Genomic DNA, 23,338 nt, shown 5'->3' with positions numbered 1-23,338 from the left:
GAGAAGAGAGAGAGTAAGATATTGAAAAAGTGTTTGAGCCCCAGCCGGTTTGCCTCAATGGCTAGAGTGTCAGCCTGTGGACTAAAGGATCCCAGATTCAATCTGGCCAAGGGCATATACCTCCATTGCAGGCTTGATCCCCTGCCCTGGTTGTGATGCATGCGGGAGGCAACCAATCTCTCTCACATTGATGTTTCTATCTGTCTGACTCTCCCTCTCTTCCACTCTCCCTAGAAATCAATTGAAATATATCCTTGAGTGAGGATTAACCAAATAATAATAATAATAATAATAATAATAATAATAATCCCCCAAATCATTATTTAAAAGAAAAGAAAATGTATTTGAAGAAATAATGACAGAAAATTTATCCTACCTCATGAAAAAAATAGACTTACAAGTTCAGAAAGTGCAGAGTCCCAAACAAGAGGAACCCAAAGAAGTCCACAGCAAGACATATCATAATTAAAATGCCAAGGCTTAAAGACAAAGAGAGAATCTTAAAAGCAGCAAGAGAAAAGCAGTTAGTTACCTATAGGCTAGGAAGTGCTTATATGACTGTCAGCTGATTTCTCAACTGAATCTTTCCAGGACAGAAGAGAGTGGCAAGAAACATTCAAAGTTATGTATAGCAAGGACTTACAACCAAGATTACTCTACCCAGCTAAGCTGTCATTTAGAATTGAAAGTGAGATAAAGAGCTTCACAAACCAAAAAAAAAAAGCTAAAGGAGTTCACCACCAAACCAGTATTCATGAAATGCTGAAGGATATTTTTAAAAAGGGGAAGAAGAAGCAGAAGAAGAGAAAAATATCAACAATATGAACAATAAAATGATAATAAATACATACCAATCAACAATTGAACCTAAAAATCAAAATAAATTTACAAGAAATTAATGAACAAAATAAACTGATGAATAAAATAGAATCAGAAACATGGAACAGACTGATGAATCTCTGAGAGAAGGGTGGAGTGGGTGTGGGAAGAGATTAACTAAAGATCTTCTATGTATATATGTACTACCTATGGACACAGACAAAAGGGTGGTGAAGGCCTGGGGTGGGGCAGGATATGGGTGGAGTGGGCAATAGGATCAAAAAAGGGGGACATCTGTAATACTTTCAACGATAAAGATTTTTTTAAGTATCCTTGTGCTTCCAGATCCGTCCATATTATATCCTTTCCCCTCCACTTATTTTCCTTGCACCCTATGTGTTTTCTTTTCCTGTGATTACGATTCTTATTTGAATCTCCATCATGTCATCCCATATTGCAATATTTGTCTCTGTTCCTTTACATATTGAGATCATCCATTACACATTTACAAAAATATTCTTCCTTGGACAGTTTCTATCACATTATCCCTTTGGTCAAGAACTTCAGTCTTATTGGGACCCATATTTTAATCATTCATTTACTTATTTGTTCATTCAACAAATAATTACTGTTTACTATGTACTAGACACTCTTCTAGGCACTGAGGATGAAACTGTGAACAAAACAGACAAAAGAAAACCATTGCTCTCATACAGTTTATATTTACTCAGTAAAATCCAGTGGACCCTTCATTCTCTACCAACTATGTCTAATAAGCCCCTTCTAACCCTTCCCTTTTCTGTTCTTCCCATGTCTCCCAGTTCCTTCCTCATCAAGTAGCAATCTGATTACTCTCCAACACAGATTCTCTGAGCTAAGTAGACTCTGCTTTCTTACACCATTCCTGCTCTCCAACAATTTTCTCACTCTCCCATACTAGTGTGTACCTTTTCTGGTCCTCACACTTAGAATACCATCTCCTCTCATTCTCCAAATATTAACTCTGATAGCATAATAAATATTTTCCTTTCTGACAGTTTCTTCACCAGGTCTTCTCTGTACTATTCTCATTTATACTTGACTAGAGGCCCAGTGCATGAAAATTCATGCACTGGAGGGGGAGTCCCTCAACCCAGCCTGCCCCCTCTCAGAGTCCAGGAGCCCTCAGGGGCAGGAGGTGACCCGGTGATCAGGGGAAGGCAATACCCCCATCACACCTCTGCTGCTGCCACTGCCAACAGTGCAAGCCTCAGCTAGCTCTGGTTACCTGAGCCTCGTGAGGCCCTGGGTGGCTGGGCAGGCACCATCAGAGGCTTGCCTGCACCTTGGGCATCGGCTGGGCAGCCTCCATCCAAGGCTTGCCTGCACCTCGGGCCAGCCCTGGGCAGCTGGGCAGCTGCCATCCAAGGCTTGCCTGTGCCTCGGGCCAGCCCTGGGCAGGTGGGCAGCCACCATTCAAGGCTTGCCTGCACCTTGGGCCAGCCCTGGGCAGCTGTGGGGCTGAGGGGACTGGGGAACTCTGGAGGCAGGCGTGCGGAGTGGCCAGAGCTACCTGGGGGTGGTCCCAGCCATGCCACACACCTGGCACCCCGGCAGGGCTGAGGGGACTGGGCGCCACCACCTTGTGGCTGTGGGCGCTGCCATCTTTGAGGTCATGGCAGTAAATTAGCATATTCCCTCCTTATTAGCTGTGGGAACCGCCATCTTTGTGAGGATGTGATGGTCAATTAGCATATCCCCTCTTTATTAGATAGGATGGCAAATTCCTTTAAGAATTTCATGAGTTATTTCATAGGGCTATACTTGCTGCTTCCAGCAAAATATATGAGTACTAGAGGCCCGGTGGACGAAATTCATGCATGGGGGGGAGGAGAGGGTGTCCCTCAGCCCAACCTGCACCCTCTCCAATCTGGGATCCCATGAGGAATGTCCGACTGCCTGTTTAGGCCCGATCCTGTGGGGATCAGGCCTAAACAGGCAGTCGGACATCCCTATCACAATCCAGGACTGCTGGCTCCCAACTGCTCGCCTGCCTGCCTTCCTGATTGCCCCTAACCACTTCTGCCTGCCAGCCTGATCACCCCCTAACCACTCCCCTGCCAGCCTGTTTGATGCCTAACTACTCCCCTGCCAGCCTGCTTGCCCCTAACTGCCCTCCCCTACAGGCCTAGTCACCCCTAACTGCCCTCCCCTGCAGGCCTGGTCACCCCTAACTGCCCTCCCCTGCAGGCCTGGTACCCCCCAATGCTCTCCCCTGCAGGCCTGGGTCGCCCCTAACTGCCCTTCCCTGCAGGCCCGGTCACCCCCAACTTCCCTCCTCTGCCGGCCTGGTCACCCCTAACTGCCCTCCCTTGCAGGCCTGGTCCCTCCCAACTGCCCTCCCCTGCTGGACATCTTGTGGTGGCCATCTTGTGTCCACATGGGGGCAGGATCTTTGACCACATGGGGGCAGCCATCTTGTGTGTTCGAGTGATGATCAATCTGCATATTACTCTCTTATTAGATAGGATAGAGGCCTGGTGCATGGGTGGGGGGAGCTTGTTTGCTCTGAAGGTGTCCCGGATCAGGGTGGGGGTTCCCTTGGGGTGTGGGACAGCCTGAGCGAGGGACCTGTGGTGGTTTGCAGGCCAGCCATGCCCCCCAGCGACCCAAGCAGAGGCCCTGGTATCTGGAATTTATTTATCTTCTACAATTGAAACTTTGTAGCCTGGAGCAGAGCCAAGCCTTCTGCTTGCTCCATGGTGGCAGCCATTTCTGTTGGGATTTATTTATCTTCTATAATTGAAACTTTGTAGCGGAGGCCAAGGCAGGCCAGGGCTTCAGAAGCTTGGCTTCCTCCATCGCCGGGGGCAACCCTAGCCTCCTGCTCTCTCCAGCTCTGTGGCTGCTGCCATTTTTGTTGGGATTTATTTACCTTCTATAATTGAAACTTTGTAGCCTGGAGTGGGCAGGCCAGGGTGTGCGGAAAGCTTGGCTTCCTCCATCGCCGGGGAAACCCAAGCCTCCCTCCTGCTCTCTCCAGAGCTGCAGCCATCTTCGTTGGGTTAATTTGCATACTCGCTCCTGATTGGCTGATGGGAGTAGTTGGTGGGTGTGGCTTGTGGGTGTAGCAGAGTGATGGTTAATTTGCATATTACTCTTTTATTAGATAGGATTCCAAACTCTAAATGAGTCAGTGAGGTAGAGCAGAAAGAGTCCTGGACCAGCAATTGGGCAATCTAGTTTCTTTTTTGGCTCTGTTACTAACTACCTAACGTATAATCTTGAGCAGCTTGAGCATGTCACTTAACTGCTTCAGACTTCAATCTTCCCCCTCATTAAAATGAGGAGGTTTGACCAGAAACCTGGGTGGTCTAGTCAACTCCCCTCACCATTCTTCAATTCTATTAGTTTTAATTCTGCAATCACTCTTGATGAACCTAAGCTAATTATGGAACTTTTCTACCTTTTTCTTTATATTTAAATGGAGCTGATTAAGTTCAAAGATATGGTATAAGGAAAAGTAAATAAGATATCTTTGAGGGAAAAAATAATATTTTAATTGAAATTGTATAGTACTATCCCATAATTTAGTTCAAGGACAGAATATGCCATCTGTTTCATATGCATTTTGTCCACACATATTATGTGCAAGAGGTATAATGAGAATACTCAGTGATAGTTGAGTGCCATCAAACAAAAGGAAATGTTAACAGATTTAAGTGGGAGCAAAATAAAGTGCAACATTTTTATTTACATGTATACATACACACATGTGCACATATACACACATGCATACACACATAGTTATTGATGACATTACCTAACATTAGGATTGTAATTAGCCAAAGAAAGTGTTTTTCATTCTAAAATAATCTATATCCACAAAACTTACATTTTAATTTTGAAAATATTAATATTTTGAGAACTGGTCACATGAATTTTTTACATAAGGCAGGGGTCCTCAAACTACGGCCCGCGGGCCACATGTGGCCCGCCGAGGACATTTATCCGGCCCGCCAGGTGCCGCTGCCTGTCCTGCTTAGCAGCTGACTCATCCTGGGCCCGCAGTGCGCATAGGAATTTGTTCATAGTTTTGTTTTTTTTAACTATAGTCCGGCCCTTCAACGGTCTGAGGGACAGTGAACTGGCCCCCTGTTTAAAAAGTTTGAGGACCCCTGAAGGAGTATGTATGAAGATTTTTATTTCATCTACCAACAGATTATGTTTTACAACTTTTTGTTTATACTATTAGTTATGATAATTGCATATATTGTCAACACAATTTCAGCCAAATTTACATTCTGTGAGATTTTTATACCTGGGAGAAAAATTTGTAATGTTATCTACAAATAATAACTTTTATGAAAATTTTAGCATTAATTTGAGAGGCTAGAACACCAACATTATAGAGTCTAGAGTAGCGATAAATCTCCAAGAGACAGCTTGTTATTAGGAGTTAGAAGTTTTTTTATAATGGAGAACAAAGAAAGAGCAAAAGGAGGCAGAGTCTTTCAACCTTTGAGAGAAAAATGCAACTTGGACATTCAGTATCTCTGACCCTCTTTCTTTTATTCTCAGAATGTTAATTATGTTTGAAAGTTGGAGTTCATGGTCCATCTGGGAAAAAATGTTTACTTCTCTTGGAGCTTAATTTTCTCTTTATTTAAAGCCCCATAGCTCCCATTGTATTTTTGTGGTTCTTTATTATTTCTGCATTCTTATCTTTTCTTTCTATATGTTAAAATGCTATCTTAATACACAAAGTTAACAAAGATATACAGGGATATATCACTAGTTTTATAAAGAAAGGCAAAGTGAAAAATTAATATAACACATTTTGCTTTAAGAATACATGACTTCCAGAGTAAAGTTTTATTAAGGGTTTCAAACTAGGCATCAACTAAATCACACTTAAAATGTCTGTATCTAGAGAAATAACAATCACTTGAGCAACTCCTATAATTCTTAGAGTCCTGACGCTGAAGAGTTCCTTAAAGACCAAGAGGTATATCCCAACACACCTAAATATTCTGCATTTTACCTAAACCTTATAAATTGTAGAAATCATCTGCTTATTAAAGATCAGCACTTGCCTTGTTAAAAGCTAGTAGCCCCTAAGTGCTTGTCTTCACTAATAAAAATTAATAGAAAATGGATAGAAGCTAAGTGCCTCTTCAAACCTCCTCTGTTATTTTATGTTGAGTAGGTAGGGGTAAGTGCATCTGCCAATTAGTATGAAGCCTTTTGCTCAGGGATCCAAAACATTGGGTTAAAAATCACTAAGTTTATGCCAGTACTAGGCAGTTTTGAGAACAGTGGCTTTGTAGTATAGCTTGATATCTGGTATTGTGATCCCTCCAACATTGTTCTTCTTTCTCAAGATTGCTACAGCTATTCGGGGTCTTTTTTTATTTCAGATGAATTTTTTTTATTTCAGATGAGAGTTTGTTCTAGGTCTTTGAAGTATGCCGTTGGTATTTTAATGGGGATTGCATTGAATTTATAGATTGCTTTGGGTAGTATGAACATTTTAATGATGTTGGTTCTACCAATCCAAGAACATGGCATATTCTTCCATTTGTTCATGTCTTCTTCTCTTTTTTTCAGCGTCCTGAAATTTTCTGAGTACAGGTCCTTTATCCCCTTGGTTAAATTTATTCCTAGGTATCTTAATTTTTTTTGTTGCAATGGTAAGTGGGATTGATTTTTTAGTTTCTCTTTCTGTGAATTCATTATTGGTGTATAGAAAAGCCATCGACTTCTGGGTGTTAATTTTGTATCCTGCTACATTGCCAAATTCATTTGTTAAGTCTAGTAGTTTTTTGATGGAGTCTTTGGAGTTTTCTATGTACAATATCATGTCACCTGCGAATAAGGACAGTTTTACTTCTTTCCCAATTTGGATGCCTTTTATTTCTTCTTCTTATCTGATTCCAATGGCTAGTACTTCCAGTACTATGTAGAACAGGAGTGATAAGAGTGGGCATCCCTGTCTTGTTCCTGTTCTTAGGGGAAATGGTTTTAGTTTTTGCCCATTGAGTATGATGTTGGGTTTGTCATATATGGTTTTTATTATGTTGAGGTATGATCCTTCTATTCCTACCTTGTTGAGAGTTTTTATCAAGAAAGAGTGTTGAATTTTTGTCAAATGCTTTTTCTACATCAATGGATATGATTATATGGTTTTTATCTCTCAGTTTGTCTATGTGGTGTATGACGTTTATTGATTTGCGGATATTGTACCATCCTTGCATCCCCAGAATAAATCCCACTTGGTCATGATGTATGATCTTTCTAATGTAATGCTGGAACAGACATATAGACCAGTGGAACAGAACAGAGAACCCAGAAATAGATACAAGCCATTATGCTCAATTAATATTTGACAAAGGAGGCAAGAGCATACAATGTAGTCAAGACAGTCTCTTCAATAAATAGTGTTGGGAAAACTGGACAGATACTTGCAAAAAAAATGAAACTAGACCACCAACTTACACCATACACAAAAATAAACTCAAAATGGATAAAGGACTTAAACGTAATATAGGAAACCATAAAAATCTTAGAAGAAGCCATAGGCAGCAAAATAGCCAATATTTGTCATAGCAATATCTTTATAGACACATATCCTAGGGCAAGAGAGACTAAGGAGAAAATAAACAATTGGGAGTACATCAAAATAAAAAGCTTCTGAGAGAGAAACCAAGATGGCGGCATAGGTAAACACCTAAACTGCTGCCTCGCACAACAATTTCAAAACTACAACTAAAAGACAGAATGGACACCATCCAGAACCACAGGAAAGCTGGCTGAGTGAAAATTCTACAACTAGAAGGAAAGAGAAAAGCTCACAGAGAATTGGAGGTATGGCAAAGGGGCTTTGTGCGCGCAGAGAGGAAGGGCGGCTGAGAGCCTGGCTGACTTTCTCTGGCGGAAGGGGGAAGGAAGCCTCCGACCGCACTGAACCCCAGTTCTGACTGCACTGAACCCCAGTTCCGGGCGAACCCCTGGGGACCCACGCTCTTACGGGGGGAGTCTGGACTCTCGGGCGGAGACTCGAGCTGGGAAAGGCAGAAGTCTGAAGGTGCACGCGGGCCAGTGCGCACAAAGGCTGCGGAGGTTGCCACAGGCTTTCCCTAGTGGAAGGGAGTCAGAGGATCCTGACTGCACTGAGCCCCAGTTCTGACTGCAGTGAACCCCAGTTCCAGGCGAGCCCCTGGGGACCCACGCTCTTGTGGGGGGAGTCTGGACTCTCGGGCGGAGACTCGAGCTGGGGAAGGCGGAGGACTGAAAGTGCACATGCGCGCAAGGGCAAGGCTGACAGGAAGCCAAGACTGAGACTCCACCCCATCCAAGCTGAGCACAGAGGCTACTGCAATTTGGCAAGTCTAATCCTATAAGGCTGTCTCCAGCACCGAACTTCTCCCAGCATAGACACAGCTGATCCTTACAGCCAACTGGCCCGGAGGTCAATTCTTCCCAGTGATACCAACAACAATAAAGACTTAATTACAACAAGGCTGTACACACAGTCCACAAAGGGGTGCACCAAGAGTGTCCACCTCAGGTTAACTGGGGAAGCAGACCCACTAGGCCATATTGGAAACCTAGCACAAATATCTACCTTACCAACTCAGGGAATCAATGAAAATGCGGGGTCAAAGAATCAGATCACAAACGAAAGAAATGGAGGAAAACAAACGACTGGATATAGAATCAAAACCACGGTTATAAGGCTTTTCAAGAATATCCTAGAAAAGGCCGATAAATATAACGAGACCCTCGAAGATATGAAAAAGGACCAACTAGAAATTAAACATACACTGACTGAAATAAAAAATATTATACAGAGACCCAGAAACAGAATAGAAGAACACAAGAATCAAGTCAAAGAATTGAAATACAAAGAAGCAAAAAACACTCAACCGAAAAAGCAAAAAGCAAAAAAAAAAAATCCAAAAAGTTGAAGATAATGTAAGAAGACTCTGGGACAACTTCAAGCGTACCAACATCAGAATTATGGGGGTGCCAGAAGAAGAGAGAGAGCAAGATACTGAAAACCTATTTGAAGAAATAATGACCGAAAACTTCCCCCACCTGGTGAAAGAAATAGACTTACAAGTCCAGGAAGCGCACAGAACCCCAAACAAAAGGAATCCAAAGAGGACCACACCAAGACACATCATAATTAAAATGCCAAGAGCAAAAGACAAAGAGAGAATATTAAAAGCAGCAAGAAAAAAACAGTTAATTACCTACAAGGGAGCACCCATACGACTGTCAGCTGACTTCTCAACAGAAACTATGCAGGCCAGACGGTAGTGGCAAGAAATTTTCAATGTGATGAATAGCAAGAACCTACAACCAAGATTACTCTACCCAGCAAAGCTATCATTCAGAATTGAAGGGCAGATAAAGAGCTTCACAGATAAGAAAAAGCTGAAGGAGTTCATCACCACCAAACCAGTATTATATGAAATGCTGAAAGGTATTCTTAAAGAAGAGGAAGAAGAAAAAAGTAGAGAAAAATTATGAACAACAAATACATATCTATCAACAAGTGAACCTAAAAATCAAGTGAATTAAAAACCTGAGGAACAGAATAATCTGGTGAATATAATAGAATCAGGGGCATAGAAAGGGAGTGGACTGATAATTCTCAGGGGGAAAGGGGTATGGGGGGTTCATGAAGAGAATGGACAAAAATCATACACCTATGGATGAGGACAGTGGTGGGGAGGTAAGGGCAGAAGGTGGGGTGGGAAATGGGTGGAGGGGAGCTATGGGGGGAAAAAGGAGAAATAATTGTAATAATCTGAATAAAGATTTATTTAAAAAATAAATAAATAAATAAATAAAATAAAAATATAAAAAAAATAAAAAGCTTCTGCACAGCAAAAGAAACCAACAAAACAACAAGAAAGTCCACTGCATGGGAGAACATATTTGCCAGTGTTATCTCTGATAAGGGTTTAATCTCCAACATTTACAGGGAACTCATACAACTTAACAAAAGGAAGATATACAATCCAATCAAAAAATGGGCAAAGGACCTAAATAGACACTTTTTGAAAGAGGACATTCAGAAAGCCAAGAGACATATGAAAACATGCTCAAAGTCACTAATCATCTGAGAGATGCAAATCAAAACGACAATGCGGTACCATCTCACACCTGTCAGAATGGCTAGCATCAACAAATCAACAAACAACAAGTGCTAGAGATGATGCGGAGAAAAAGGAACCCTCCTGCCCTGCTGGTGGGAATGCAGGCTGGTGCAGCCACTGTGGAGAACAGTATGGAGTTTCCTCAAAAAAAAAAAAAGTTAAAAATGGAACTGCCATTTGACCCAGTAATACCACTTCTAGAAATATATCCCAAGAAAACAGAAACACCAATCAAAAAGGATATATGCATTCCTATGTCCATAGCAGCACAATTTACAATAGCTAAGATTTGGAAACAGCCTAAATGCCCATCAGCAGATAAGTTGATTAGAAAACAGTGGTACATCTACACAATGGAATACTATGCTGCTGTAAAAAAGAAGGAATTCTTACCATTTGCAACAGCATGGATGGAACTGGAGAGCATTATGCTAAGCGAAATAAGCCAGCCAGTGAAAGAAAAATACCACATGATCTCACTCATTTGTGGAATATAAAGAACATTATAAACTGATGAACAAAAATAGATACAAAGGCAAAGAAACATCGAACAGACTGTCAAACTACAGCGGGAAGGGTGGGGAGGGTTGTGGGGGGAGGTAGAAGATCAACTGAAGGATTTGTATGCATGCATATAAGCATAACCAATGGACGCAAGACACTGTGGGTGGGGGGGTGGGGGTGAGGGCATGTGCCGGGGCGTAGGGAAGACCTGGGGAAGGTCAATGGGGGGGGGGGGGGAAGGAGATATATGTACTACTATTTTTAAGACTTTAAACAATAAAATATTTTTTTAAAAAATCACTAAATTTAAGGATTTTCTCATATAAGTTTGTAATTTCTCTTCCCTGTGTCTTAATATGACAGCTTAAGTTACGTGCTTCAGCAGCTGTCTTTATACCTTTGCATCTCAGTTTATACATTTGCAAAGAAAAGAAGGTTGAACAACCATCTCTGAGGTTCCTTCCAGCCCTATCAGCCTAGGATGAAAGGAGGCAGGGGAAAATCCATTACAAATAGAAAGAAACCATTTCAGCAAGAGATTCTAAATACAAACATGGGTTAATTATTTAGGAATATTTCGTATACCATCTTGAAAATAGAAATAGGGTAGCTGCCTTCAAAATGCATAGGAAATGTGTCTTGAAAACACTTCCCGAGCTGAGCATCACCAAAGAGAAATGTTTTCTCAGCTCATAGTGTTTTGCTACATTTATGTCTCCTTCAAAATCATGACATTGACATATACTACCTTTGGCCTGTGGAGACCAACAAATAATATTTAGGGCATATAGGAAATACTTTAAGAAATTCTTTCTCAAAGAATGCTTTTGGAGCTCACCTGTGAACAGGTGAAAGTTCTTGTTAAAAGTACAGAAATTCTGAAGGTGAAATCTAGGAATCTGTAAATTTTACAAGCTATCCAAATGTTCCTTATACTCACTGAAGTCTGAGAACCATGACTTTAGATTGGATATCTTTGTAAATGTTGTTGTAAATCAGAAGCCATTATATGACTGACTTTCTCCTCTCCAACCCTTTGTCCTCTGTCCTTTATAAGCCTTTCGCTTAAGTTTTTGTCTTATCACCTCTTGCCTTTCACTCTCATGCTTTAGCAAGGAAAAGAATGAAACAGTCATTTGATAACGCGGTTAAGGTAATCAAACATTCTGAAATGTTACCTAACTCCATAACTATGGATAAATAAGGTCCCCTCACCCAGACACACAAGAGGTTTTTGTCATATGTGGTCCCAGGTCCTTCTTCTGCTCCTCTGTTAACACTCTTGACCATCCTGTGTCCCTGGCTCATAACAGCCTCTCTATCTCACACTGTGGAGTTTCTCTTAGATCCCTTAGAACTAAATTCCCTGGGTCTCAAAGCTTTTTTTTTTCTGTTTTGGGGGACGTAAAGGATTTCACTGACTTGTTCATAATTAGTCAGCACCATCTAATCTAGAACTGAGGTTGTGGCACAGCCTTATGTAAAGGAAGCAACAGCTGGAGGCCCCACCATAGGCAGCCTGCTCTTCTGCATATTTATCCTCCTGTAGACTTCTCCCACAGGGGTATTTTATTTCCTCTTCCAGTTAGAGGGAGGCCAAGCAGCAGGCATCTTTCTATTCTCCATTACCTTCCACTCTCCCTACTCCCAATGCCTTATTGGGACTTAGAGGCACTCAATACATATTTATTTGATTAGTATCTCTTCTCCCATTTGCTGCTTTTCCATGTCTGGGCTAAGACGCACTCTCCCTATCTTTCAGAATGTCCTGCTTGACAGTTTCACCCTCAAGCTGCAAATTCTATACACTCCAGGGAATCCCTATAACTAGTAGTCATTACATGCCATTAAACAGCTAAAATCTTGCATAGGGAATTTTCACATAGGCTTATCATGGAAAAGTGATAACTGAAGGAGAAGAATGGAACAGAAACATAAAAGAAGTGCCTCTATACTATATGCAGTCTGCACTATTATGTTTAATTCACCATATTTGGGGTATTTCATGATTTATTTACTAGATAATAAATGCTCTTAGGGTCTTGAACAGTTTAATTCTCTGATGGAAATGCCTTTATTTTTTCTCAATATAATGTTTCTATTGCCCATAATAGAAAAAATTCTGACAATTTGCAGAAGTATATAGATGAAGGAATAAATCACCTGTAAATCCTCCTCAGGGTAAAACTAGTCATTTCAGAACTTTTTCACACGTAGTCAAGCATGTGCACAGAAACACAGACACATAAAAACATTTCAGAAAATAGACTGTGTACATTATTGCAACCCGTTTTCTCAGCAACAAAAAAAGGTGATCTTTTCTATATTCATAAGTATTTGCCTCGGGATGCAGAGATTTGTATGACTTCAGCATTATATATTTAACCAATTCCCTAGTATTAAAAAGTTGTTTCTACTTTGTGTCAATCATGAGTGATGCTATAGATAACATTTTCTACCTATATCTTCGCATGCTTTTCCAGCTACTTTCTCACGTATAAGTCCCTCAAATTCGTACTTGCACATTTTAATGACTTTTATGTGTTATCAAATTATGCTTCAGAGAGTTTGGAACAATTTAATTTCAGTACATAGTTACCATTTGGGGATTCTGTTTGACTGAGGCCAGCAGGAGAATTGTATTTGAAATGTCAGGCGAAGTTACCAAATGGCAAAGGTAAATGTTGCTTTACCTGGTTGCTTTACATTTCAATCTTTGCAGCATTAGAGAGTATATTATATTTATGTTATTGGCAACATTCGTATTTATGAATTGATTAGTAATTGCTGATGATATAAGTTATGCAGCAAAATTCTTGTTTTACCTGAGGATGGAGCGTTGCCAACATTCCACGTTTCTTCTTTGTTTTTTGGATTATGATTTACTTTGTTAATTTAGCTCCTCATTCTCAAGAGAAATGTGGATTTTATAGCACACTTGTGTCTTCTTAAATGGCTTCTATGGATTAACATGTTCTAAATACAGTTGATGGAAAAGAACTCAGTCTTGCCTAAATTATTCATGTTTGGGGGAGGCTTGCAGACAACTGTCTGATTTTACTTTTCCACATGAGTTGTTGTCTCAGTACATTTTACACAAAGGAAACAAAGCGGAAAATGTTGGAACTTGGTGAAAACAAATCCCAGGTGCACACGAATAAAGAAGGGTAGAGGAAAGGGAGAAGCATATGGGAAGAGGAGCAGAAAGAAACAGATGCCAGATGGAAGGAGTCAATGGAAGAGGCTGTCTAGGGTGTAGAAATGGAAAAGTCAAAATGTGGGGAGAGACCTTTCCATTTCTCAAAGCAGAAAAAATTCCAGTGCTGACATGAGTCACATGAAAACAGTGGTTTATATTAGTCACTGGGTTCAATTTTTTTCTACAAGAAACATTAAGAATCATTACTGCAACACTATGGGAAAGTAATCCATTTCAGTGTATATTTCATGCTAAAATCTCAGAACTCCTCATGTGGAAATAAACATATGGCTAAACACTGACACTCAAAATTGCATCAAAATATCCCCATTTTATGGCTCTCAAAAGCAGGTAACCAGATTATTATTGAGGATTGCCATGTAGTTGACAACAGGTTTATACACTATGGAACTAACCAATCAATGTACCTTACTAATGAAGTTGTTAGAATCATCAATTCTCCTTCTAGATATTCTGATACAGTTTGCTCCTGTTATTTTTCAGATCACATTTGGAAGCTAGTTCTGACCAGTGGAAGCGTCTGCACCTTTCTCTTCAAGAACTTCTGGTGTGGCTACAGCTGAAAGATGATGAGTTAAGCCGGCAGGCACCTGTTGGGGGTGATTTTCCAACAGTTCAGAAGCAGAATGATGTTCAGAGGGTAAGACATTTTTAAGCCTAGTTTCCTACACATACATAGTAAGCATTCAGTGATTATTTTAAAAATAGTTCTGATTAAAATTAAATTGAATAGGCATCTTTTTTTACTCCTCTAGTTCAAGGGTCAATTATAAATAATCCAAGTCATTATATTTTAAATGTCAAAAGTATCTGCATTAATAATATCCTTTCAGAAATTGTTCCTCTCTTTTGGTTGCTTTTTAAAATGTTTTATTGTGGAAAATATTAAAAATATACAAAAGCAGACAGAACCCTATAATAAATACCCATCAAGACTTCAACAATTATCAATTCATGGACACTTCTTCTATACCTCTGCCTTGCTTTCCGTTATTTTCAAGCAAATCTCAGGCATGGATCTTTTTATTCATAAGCATTTGAGAAAGTATTTCTAAAACATAAAAAATTTACTCTTTAAACATAACCACAGTACTATTATAATACTTTTAAAATATCAATAATTTTATCATAAAAAATATCCACGCAATATTCAAATTTCCATTTCTCATATATGTCTTAAATGTTTTAATAGGTTTTAGTTTTGTTTGTTTTTTTTTATTTAAATAAGAACTGAAATCGGGTCCACACATTGCATTTTGTGAGTGTGTCTCTTAAATCCTCTTTTTTCACTTTTTATTTTGAAATAATTATAGATTCACAGTAAGTTACAAAAATAGTACAAAGAGTTTCCCTATACATTTCACCCAGTTTCCTTTAATGATTACATCTTACTTAACTATAGAACAATAATTGTCATTTCAACATGTAATCAATGTAAAAATTTACAGCTACATACAATTCAAGTCAGTGTAGCTACATTTCAAGTGCTCAGTAGTCAGATGTGGCTAATGACTACTGTATTGAAAAGTGCAGTTCTACAGTTTTGATCATATTGAAGTTTGACTATTTCATAGGTGATAGTGTAGTCTTTCATTATTAGGAGGTACATAATGTCTTGTTTTCTCTTTATTGAGTGTGATTTGTGCAGCTTTTAATGATCAATGGCTAGAAGTTACAATGTGATAATTGCCTATTTCTGTCATTTCTTCTTCATTTATTAGCTGGCGTACTTCAATGCAAAAAAAAAGGTTCACTCATCCACTATTTAGGTACCCAGTATACTGTTCATATGGGATATGCATCATAAATGTTTCTATTTTACCAGTCTTCAGAATAATAAGTTGTTCACTAGCATCATCCAGCAGTGATCAATTGTGTGTTTTTTTTTTCTTTTTCATTATATTTCTGTCTTATCCACTAGAGTCTGAGTGGGGAAGACATAGATTTTGTCTTGCTCTCCTCCAAGATTTTAATAACTAGCAAAATGTCTGGCATACAGTGGATAATGATAAGTGTTTTTGAAATGAGAATAAGAGGTATATGAACAGAAATGAATAACAAGCCAAGAAAATTACTACCAAACAAGAAAAACTTGATAAAATGGTACTGCTTTTGTATGTTCAGCACTTCAAGGAAAGATCTCTATGGAGACACAGCCAAAGGTGGCATATTGAAGAAAGGTCAAGGGTTTCTATTATTCCATAGAAAAGAATATAGAAGATTACACAAAGGCAAGACCCAGGAGTTGTTGCAAAAAATTGCCAAGGAAACTGTCAATTTCTTTTCTAACCATTCTTCTTCATGTAATTCAGAATATTAAATTAGATTTGTGGTAGGAACATAATAGTGATACTTTTTCAATGTTCTAACTTTGAATAAATAGTCAAAACACTTTGGCATATATGTAGAAGAGTATTCATTGAGAAAGATGGGCATTTTCAATAGAATGTATTATGTGATATAATGAAAGGAGACAAAATTTCTACAAAAGGGGTAATTTTATTCTAGTTCCAGAAACCAAAGAAGATGAATCATTGGACAAGTGCAATAAAAGTCAGGATATGAAGTTCTAGTCTTATTCTTCCATAAGTTAGCTTCTGATTACTACTTTGTTCTTTAGCTGCAAGATGAGGAATTTGGTCCAAATAATTTCCAGAGTCCCATCTAGCCAGCATGTTGTTATAAATACTTCCTCACTTTCCCTGGTTATTGGTTTTGCTTGCTTGCTAACAGTGGTAAAGTGTTAATACTTATCATTCTCCATCTTCCTACTCAGGAATCTCATGACCAGTAACACGCTTTGCAGAGATGACAATGCTTGAGTTATGGGTAACATGCACCACATTGAACAGTATTAATACCTACTTGATTGGTGTACTTGTTTAGATATCCCTCCTATTATCTTTCTTTGACTTATCAGGACTCCCAGCCCATTGACAAAACTGTGTTCCATCCATTGGTTTCACTGCTCCTCTATCTTCACTTCTCTTCAAGTCCAACTTAGATTCAACCATCAAACATTGTAATAACTTTTTTCCAAGACACTAAAATTCTTTGCTCCATTATCCTTTTGTTGCTACAATCTACAAAACCCAAAAGCTTTGAGAATCTAACTAAATACTTTCTCCTACCCAAACAACAACAGAGCAGTGTAGTACCTTTTCAGGATGACTAGCCTCTAACACATCGCTGGGTCAATTTACCTCCTAAATATTTCTTGACTCTGTTTACTGAAGTAATCACCATAGTTACAAGACACCCTTTCTCCTAGCCTTTCTACATCTACTCTTGCCACTCTACAATTCAGAGTAAGATATGTAAAAACATAAACTGAATTATGTCAGTCTCATCTTAATGCTCTTCAGTGGCTTCTCAATGTCCTTAGGAAAAGACCAAAATCCTCAGCAAGAACTTCAAAGCCCCATCTGGCTGGTCTGGCCCCAAACTTCTCTTTTCTTAGTGTGTTTTTTTGCTCTCTGGACACTAGCCATACTGCTTCTTTTGGTATTCCCAGGTCTCTGTTCCTCACATGCGTGGCTTTGAACATACTGATACTGTCTGGAATCCTCTCTTACCCACAGCTACCTCCTCATAATGTCCTGGTTAAGGTCTAGTAATCTTTTACATCTTGGCTCATACATTAAGCAAGCTTTTTTTCTGAAGCTCACATTTGACCAGATGTTCCTTCATAACCTCTCATAACACTTCAATGTTTCCTTCTATAACAACATTCTTTGTCATGACTATCTGAGACTCTTTAATGTCAAGCACCTTCACAAAATCATGTGCTCCGAGAAGCTTTATTTAGAGGAGAGGGTTGTAATTTTTATACCCAGCATCTTACAAAGTATCTAGTATATGGTGAACACTAAAAAGATAAAGGAACAAAGGAATTAAGTAAAGAAGGTAAGGAGGGAGGAAGAGAAGAGGAAAACCAATGAACTAATATTAATTTTAATCATTCTTCTCTAGTCTGCTTGACAGGGAAAGAAAGAATAGAGTGTGATGTTCCTTCCTCACTTGAAGAATTTTTCTGTTTATTCCCAACTAAGTATCCTTTTGTATTGTGTAGAGCTATATTGATGCCACTGTTTTTACTTGTGGTCTGGCACAGTGTTTTCACTAGCTTTTCTTCATATCCTTCAAAAAAATACTTGTCACAAAACACTCTCCTCCCTCAAAGGACATCATCACTCCTAATTGTTGAAGAAAGAACAATTTACCACCCTGTATACTCAAGAGTTTTGCCATGCTCATGCAATAACCCTTTATAGTTGCAGTGGAATGGCTGTCTATTTAGTAATGCTCTTTTTGCCTAAGAGCAAAGGAAAACCCTTGAAACTAGGTCTCTATGGAATCTTCTGAATTCACTTAAAAAGAGAGAAAAAAACACACAATCAGTATAAAACTTTGTCAGATCTTGTCTTCAGTAGTTTTTTTTGTGTTTTTTGTGTTTTTTTTTAATTTTTTTAAATGTTTATTGTTGAAAGTATTACAGATGTCCCCCTTTTTCCCCCATTGCTCCTCTCTACCTGGTTCCCATGCCACCCCAGACCCTCACCACCCTATTGTCTGTGTCCATAGGTAATGCATATATGCATGTAAGTTCTTTGATTAATCTCTTCCTGCACCCCCACCCCCCCTTCCCTCTGAGCTTCATCAATCTGTTCCATGTTTCTATGCCTCTGGTTCTATATTATTCATCAGTTTATTTTGTTCGATTCCTTTTTTGTTATTTTTATTTTTATTGTTTTTTAAAACTTTATTGTTGAAAGTATTACATATATCCCCTTTTTCCCCCACTAACCCCATCTAGCCTGCCCCCTACTCCCCACCCCAGACCTTTACCATACTATTTTCTGTGTCCATGGGTAACGCATATATACAAGTTCTTTGGTTGATCTTTTCCCACTCACTCACCCACCCACCCCCACCTTATTTTGATTTTTAGATTCAATTATTGATAGATACATATTTATTGCCATTTTATTGTTCACATTTTTTTATATTTTTTCTCTTCTTCTTCCTCCTCTTAAAGAATATCCTTCAACATTTCGTGTAATACTGGTTTGGTGGTAATGAACTCCTTTAGCTTTTTCTTGTTTGTGAAGCTCTTTATCTGACCTTCAATTCTAAATGATAGCTTTACTGGGTAGAGCAATATTGGTTGTAGGTCCTTGTCATCATCACCTTGAATATTTCTTGCCACTTCTTTCTGGTCTGCAAAGTTTCTGTTGAGAAATCAGCTGACAGTCGTATGGGCACTCCCTTGTAGGTAACTAACTGCTTTTCTCTTGCTGCTTTTAAGATTCTCTTTTTGTCTTTAAGCCTTGGCATTTTAATTATGATATTTCTTGGTGTGGGCCTCCTTGAGTTCCCGTGTTTGGAACTCCCCATGCTTACTGGACTTGTGAGTCTATTTCTTTCACGAGATAGGATAAATTTTCTGTCATTATTTCTTCAAATACATTTTCAATTTCTTGCTCTCTCTCTTCTTCTGGCATCCCAAGAATGTGAATGTTGGTATGCTTGAAGTTGTCCTAGAAACTCCTTGCAATATCTTCAGATTTTTGGATTCTTTTTCTTTTTGCTCTTCTGATTATGTGTTTTTTCCTTCCTCATATTCCAAATTGTTGATTTGATTCTTGGAATACTCTATTCTACTGTTGAATCCCTGTAAATTATTCTTTACATCAGTTAGTATATGCTTAATTTCTGACTGGTCCTTTTTCATGTCTGAAATTCTCACTGAGATCTTTGAAAATCTCACTAAGTCTCTTGAAGTTCTCATTAAGATCCTTGAGCTACCTTATAATTATTGTTTTAAATGATGTATCCAGTAGTTTGCTTGCTTCCATTTCATTTAGGTTTTTTTTCTGGGGACTATTTCTGTTCTTTCATTTGTGACATGTTTCTTTGTCTCCACATTTTTGCTACCTCCATGTGTTTGTTTCTGTGTATTAGGTAGAGCTCCAATGTCTCCTGTATTCCAAGAGTGGCCTTGTGTAGGGCCTAGTGTCTCAGCCTCCCCAGCCACCTGAGCTGGTCACTCTAGGTAAATCCTTCTATGAGCTGTCTGCACAGTATTGTTGTAGTTGAGCCTTGATTGCTATTGGAATCACTGGGAGGAATTGACCCCCAGGACAATTGGCTATGAGGACCATCTGCGACTACAGTGGAAGATCTGCTGTGCGGGAGACACCCCCTAAGAAGCAGGACTGGCTTCAGTGGGGCTTTGGTGCTCACTGAGTCTGACCCTTAGGTGTGTCACTCATGGATGTGTAAAGTTGTATTCTGTTGTGGTCTGAAGATGTCCACCAGGTGCACTAACTCTGGGGCCTCCTGGCAGGTGCAAAGTCAGCCACTGCCTATGGTCATCCAGCAGGAGCTACAGAGCAATCTGCAGATGGCTGGCTGCTACTTGTGTTGAGCTTGAAAATGCCCAGGAGAGGCTAAGCTGTGAAGCAAGGCAGGCTGTTGCTAGTTCTAGGTCTTTGGCCTCTTATTTATAGTTATGGGCACACAGATGCCAACTGATGCTTGTTTGATAAATTTTAGGAAGTCTGATGCCTGAGCCAGGACTGGCCATTCATATGGAAAATCCACTGCAAACAGCTGGGTGGGGCTGCAAATTGGATGGGGCAGGGTTTCAGGGAATCACCAGGGCAAGAACTGAGTGGGCCAGGCTGTTGGAAACTCAGATATGACTGCCAGTCAGCTCTGCAATAGAGGAAGTCTCAGCATGAGAACAATGACCTTTGCCAGTACTTTTGTCTGGGAGAAAGCCACCCCTAAGTTATTGCTCCACTGTCAGACAATCCAATTCCTCCCTGTATGTCTCTAGAATCCTCTCTCAACGCTGCCCTAGTGTGGGAGCTCAGAAGGATTAAGTCTAAGTAAGTCCATGTGCTAGCCCTTTAAGAGGGACTGCCTGGTTCTCCAGCAGCCTCTGTGTCACTCAGCTACAGTCCTCACTGATTTTAAAGCCAGAAGTTAGGGAGACTTCTCTTCCCAGGTCTTGAACCCTGGAGTGGGGGTCCGATGTGGGGCTGGGACCCCTTGTTCCTCACAAGAGGCTTCCATGGTGTAGATATCCCTCCTGATTAAAAGCACACCACCTGTGGGTTTTGGACCAGTCCATTCTGCACCTCTGCCCCTCCTCCCAGTCTCAATGTGCTGTCTTTATTACTTCTATAGTTGTAGGGCTTCCATTCAGCAAGCTTTCAGGTGGTCCTGAATGATGGTTTTTCTGTATTTTAGTTGTAATTTTGATATGGTTGTGGGAGGTGGAGAGTACCAGTGTTTAACCTACACCGCCATATTGGTTTTCTTTGATACGTTTTGTATTTGTAGACTTTTGTTTTATTTTGCCATGTTTCTAGGATTATAAATTATCTTATTATTTATGGGTTTCTTGATTCAATTACAGTTTGTATAAATGTTTGGTATTTAAATGGTCACTTGTTATTGTAAACTTGTTCCTCATGTATTTGATGTGACACTTTTTTATTTTTTTTATTTTTTTATTTTATTTTTTTAATTGTTTGAAGTATTACAAATAGAAGTACATATGTTTCCTTTTTTTGTGACACTTTTTTTTAAATCACCTGCTTACTATTTATTGTAAATGATTAATGCCTTTTGTTATTGCTTTTTATGGGACTACAAGTCCCATTAAAATTTCAAAAGTTGAAACTATAATTAAATATATTTCACTTTTCTTTTCTACAAATCAGAATGTTTATAAATCAGGTAACATATTTGCTTTGTGTATCATTGAAGATTAATGATAAAATTTTATAGCAAAACATCATGTCTTGTACTCTTTACTGAAAGTGAAAATATATAGCCCATCTCAATTACTGTGATGGAGTGGTATATGGTTTTCCTGTAGGTAAAATTCCAAAACAGTTCACACAGGTAGTTGGGAACTGCAGTCTCATTCCTCAAAGCAATTTTTACACTCAGGGGAGTAAATCTTGGTTCCCCAAACTAGCTGGGAAGCATATCAACTGCAATTGGAATGGCTCTCAAGACTAATTAATTAAATAATGCTCCATATGCAGTGAAGTGTTATAAATAATTAAAGCTCAAATGTGCCTTAGCAAATATAAACTGACCAATTTTTATATCTTTTGAATACATTATCCTGACTTTTCCAGTCCTCATTACTTGCCTCACTAAACTGACTCGTTTTCAATTAGTGTGTATTATTCTGGTCCAGATATATTTTTTAAACTGACTTCCTTTGTTTTACTTGAGCAGTCACTAAAGTGATATTTATTACTTGTCTAGTTTTGTGATTAACCTAGAGAGAGTTTTAAAAGAGCAAATCATAGTGGGGAATTTCTAAGGAGAACTTCAATACACTATGAGCTTATTTAATTCCTTTCATCCTACCTGAAATCCAAATGGAGATTAGGTCTTAGTTATAGAACACTGTAGGTAATAGCTTTTTGTTTGCATTCTTACTAATGAAATTGTTCATCATTAGGATTTCATCTTTCAATTTAAAAATCTCTTTTAAAGAAACTTTAAAAATAGTTCCTTTCCTAGAGAGCATTAAGGACACCTTAGAAGCTTCCTGAGATTTTCTGGTTAAGATTTAGAGAAGTAATCAATATATACATTATTAAAAGCCATTATTGTGTGCATGCTGTTGACAAATGAAAAGCCTTGAATAAAATAGTTTACTTGTTCATTTGTCAGGTCATATATTATGCATGTTCAATTTCCTCAGAAGTCACCACAAAGTGAGGGAGACATTCAGAAATTCAATAAAACTATCCTGAAATCATGTTGTAGATTATACATTTGTTTAAGCTAATTCTGTTATCAATGCTGACCTGCTTTCTTTGCGTAATTTTAGTATGTGTGTTAGCTTGATGACTTTTTTTCCACAGAAATATAAAATGTCTTTGGGTGCCATTTGTGAATGTTAAGATTCAAGTCAGCTCTGTGTTTATTTTTTTTTATTGTTTAAAGTATTACATATATTAGTACATATATCTCCTTTTTTCCCCCATTGACCTTCCCCCAGCCTCCCCTACCCCTGTCGCATGCCCTCATCCCACCCCCCCTTAGTGTCTCGTGTCCATTGGTGTGCTTATATGCATGCATACAAGTCCTTTGGTTGATCTATTTCCCTCCCTCCCCAACACTCCCCAGCCTTCCCGCTGTAATTTGACAGTGTGTTCGGTGCTTTACTGCCTCTGTATCTATCATTTTATTTATCAGGTTATAATGTTCTTTATTTTCCATGAATGAGTGAGATCATGTGGTATTTTTCTTTCATTGCCTGGCTTATTTCACTTAACATAATGCTCTCCCGGTCAGCTCTGTGTTTAAAAAGAAAAGAAAAGAAAAAAAGGAAGAAAGAGAAATACATTGTTTCCTATCACCTCTGAAAAAGAAACAAATAAATGAAGGTTATGATAGAGTGATTCATCCCAACATTTGATGACCTGGCCTCTTGAATTTTCTAAACAAGTTTGGTTGCCCTGCAAAGTTCGCTATCAGCTATGCCCACACTAAAAATGTCCACTTGTCTCTATTGGAAGAAATAAACATCTTTGTTATCTAGTCTTCATCACTAACAGAGAAAGCTACTTTTGTATAAGTTTGATATTTTATGCAGTCATAGTTA

General features: G+C 39.0%; 1 protein-coding gene across 1 annotated transcript in view; it reads left to right on the top strand.

The window, feature by feature from the left end:
- The window catches only part of DMD (dystrophin), a 2,407,712-nt gene that overhangs the window by 1,954,267 nt on the left and 430,107 nt on the right, over positions 1–23,338 (top strand). Inside the window, 1 exon segment of the mRNA XM_080651877.1 lies at positions 14,176–14,332. Coding sequence (XP_080508003.1) covers positions 14,176–14,332 — 157 coding nt within the window.

The sequence above is a fragment of the Plecotus auritus genome (assembly GCF_963455305.1).
Source record: "Plecotus auritus genome assembly, chromosome: X".
Classification (NCBI taxonomy): domain Eukaryota; kingdom Metazoa; phylum Chordata; class Mammalia; order Chiroptera; family Vespertilionidae; genus Plecotus; species Plecotus auritus.
Note: the sequence above shows the minus strand (reverse complement) of the source record. Positions and strands in the feature narration are given on the sequence as shown.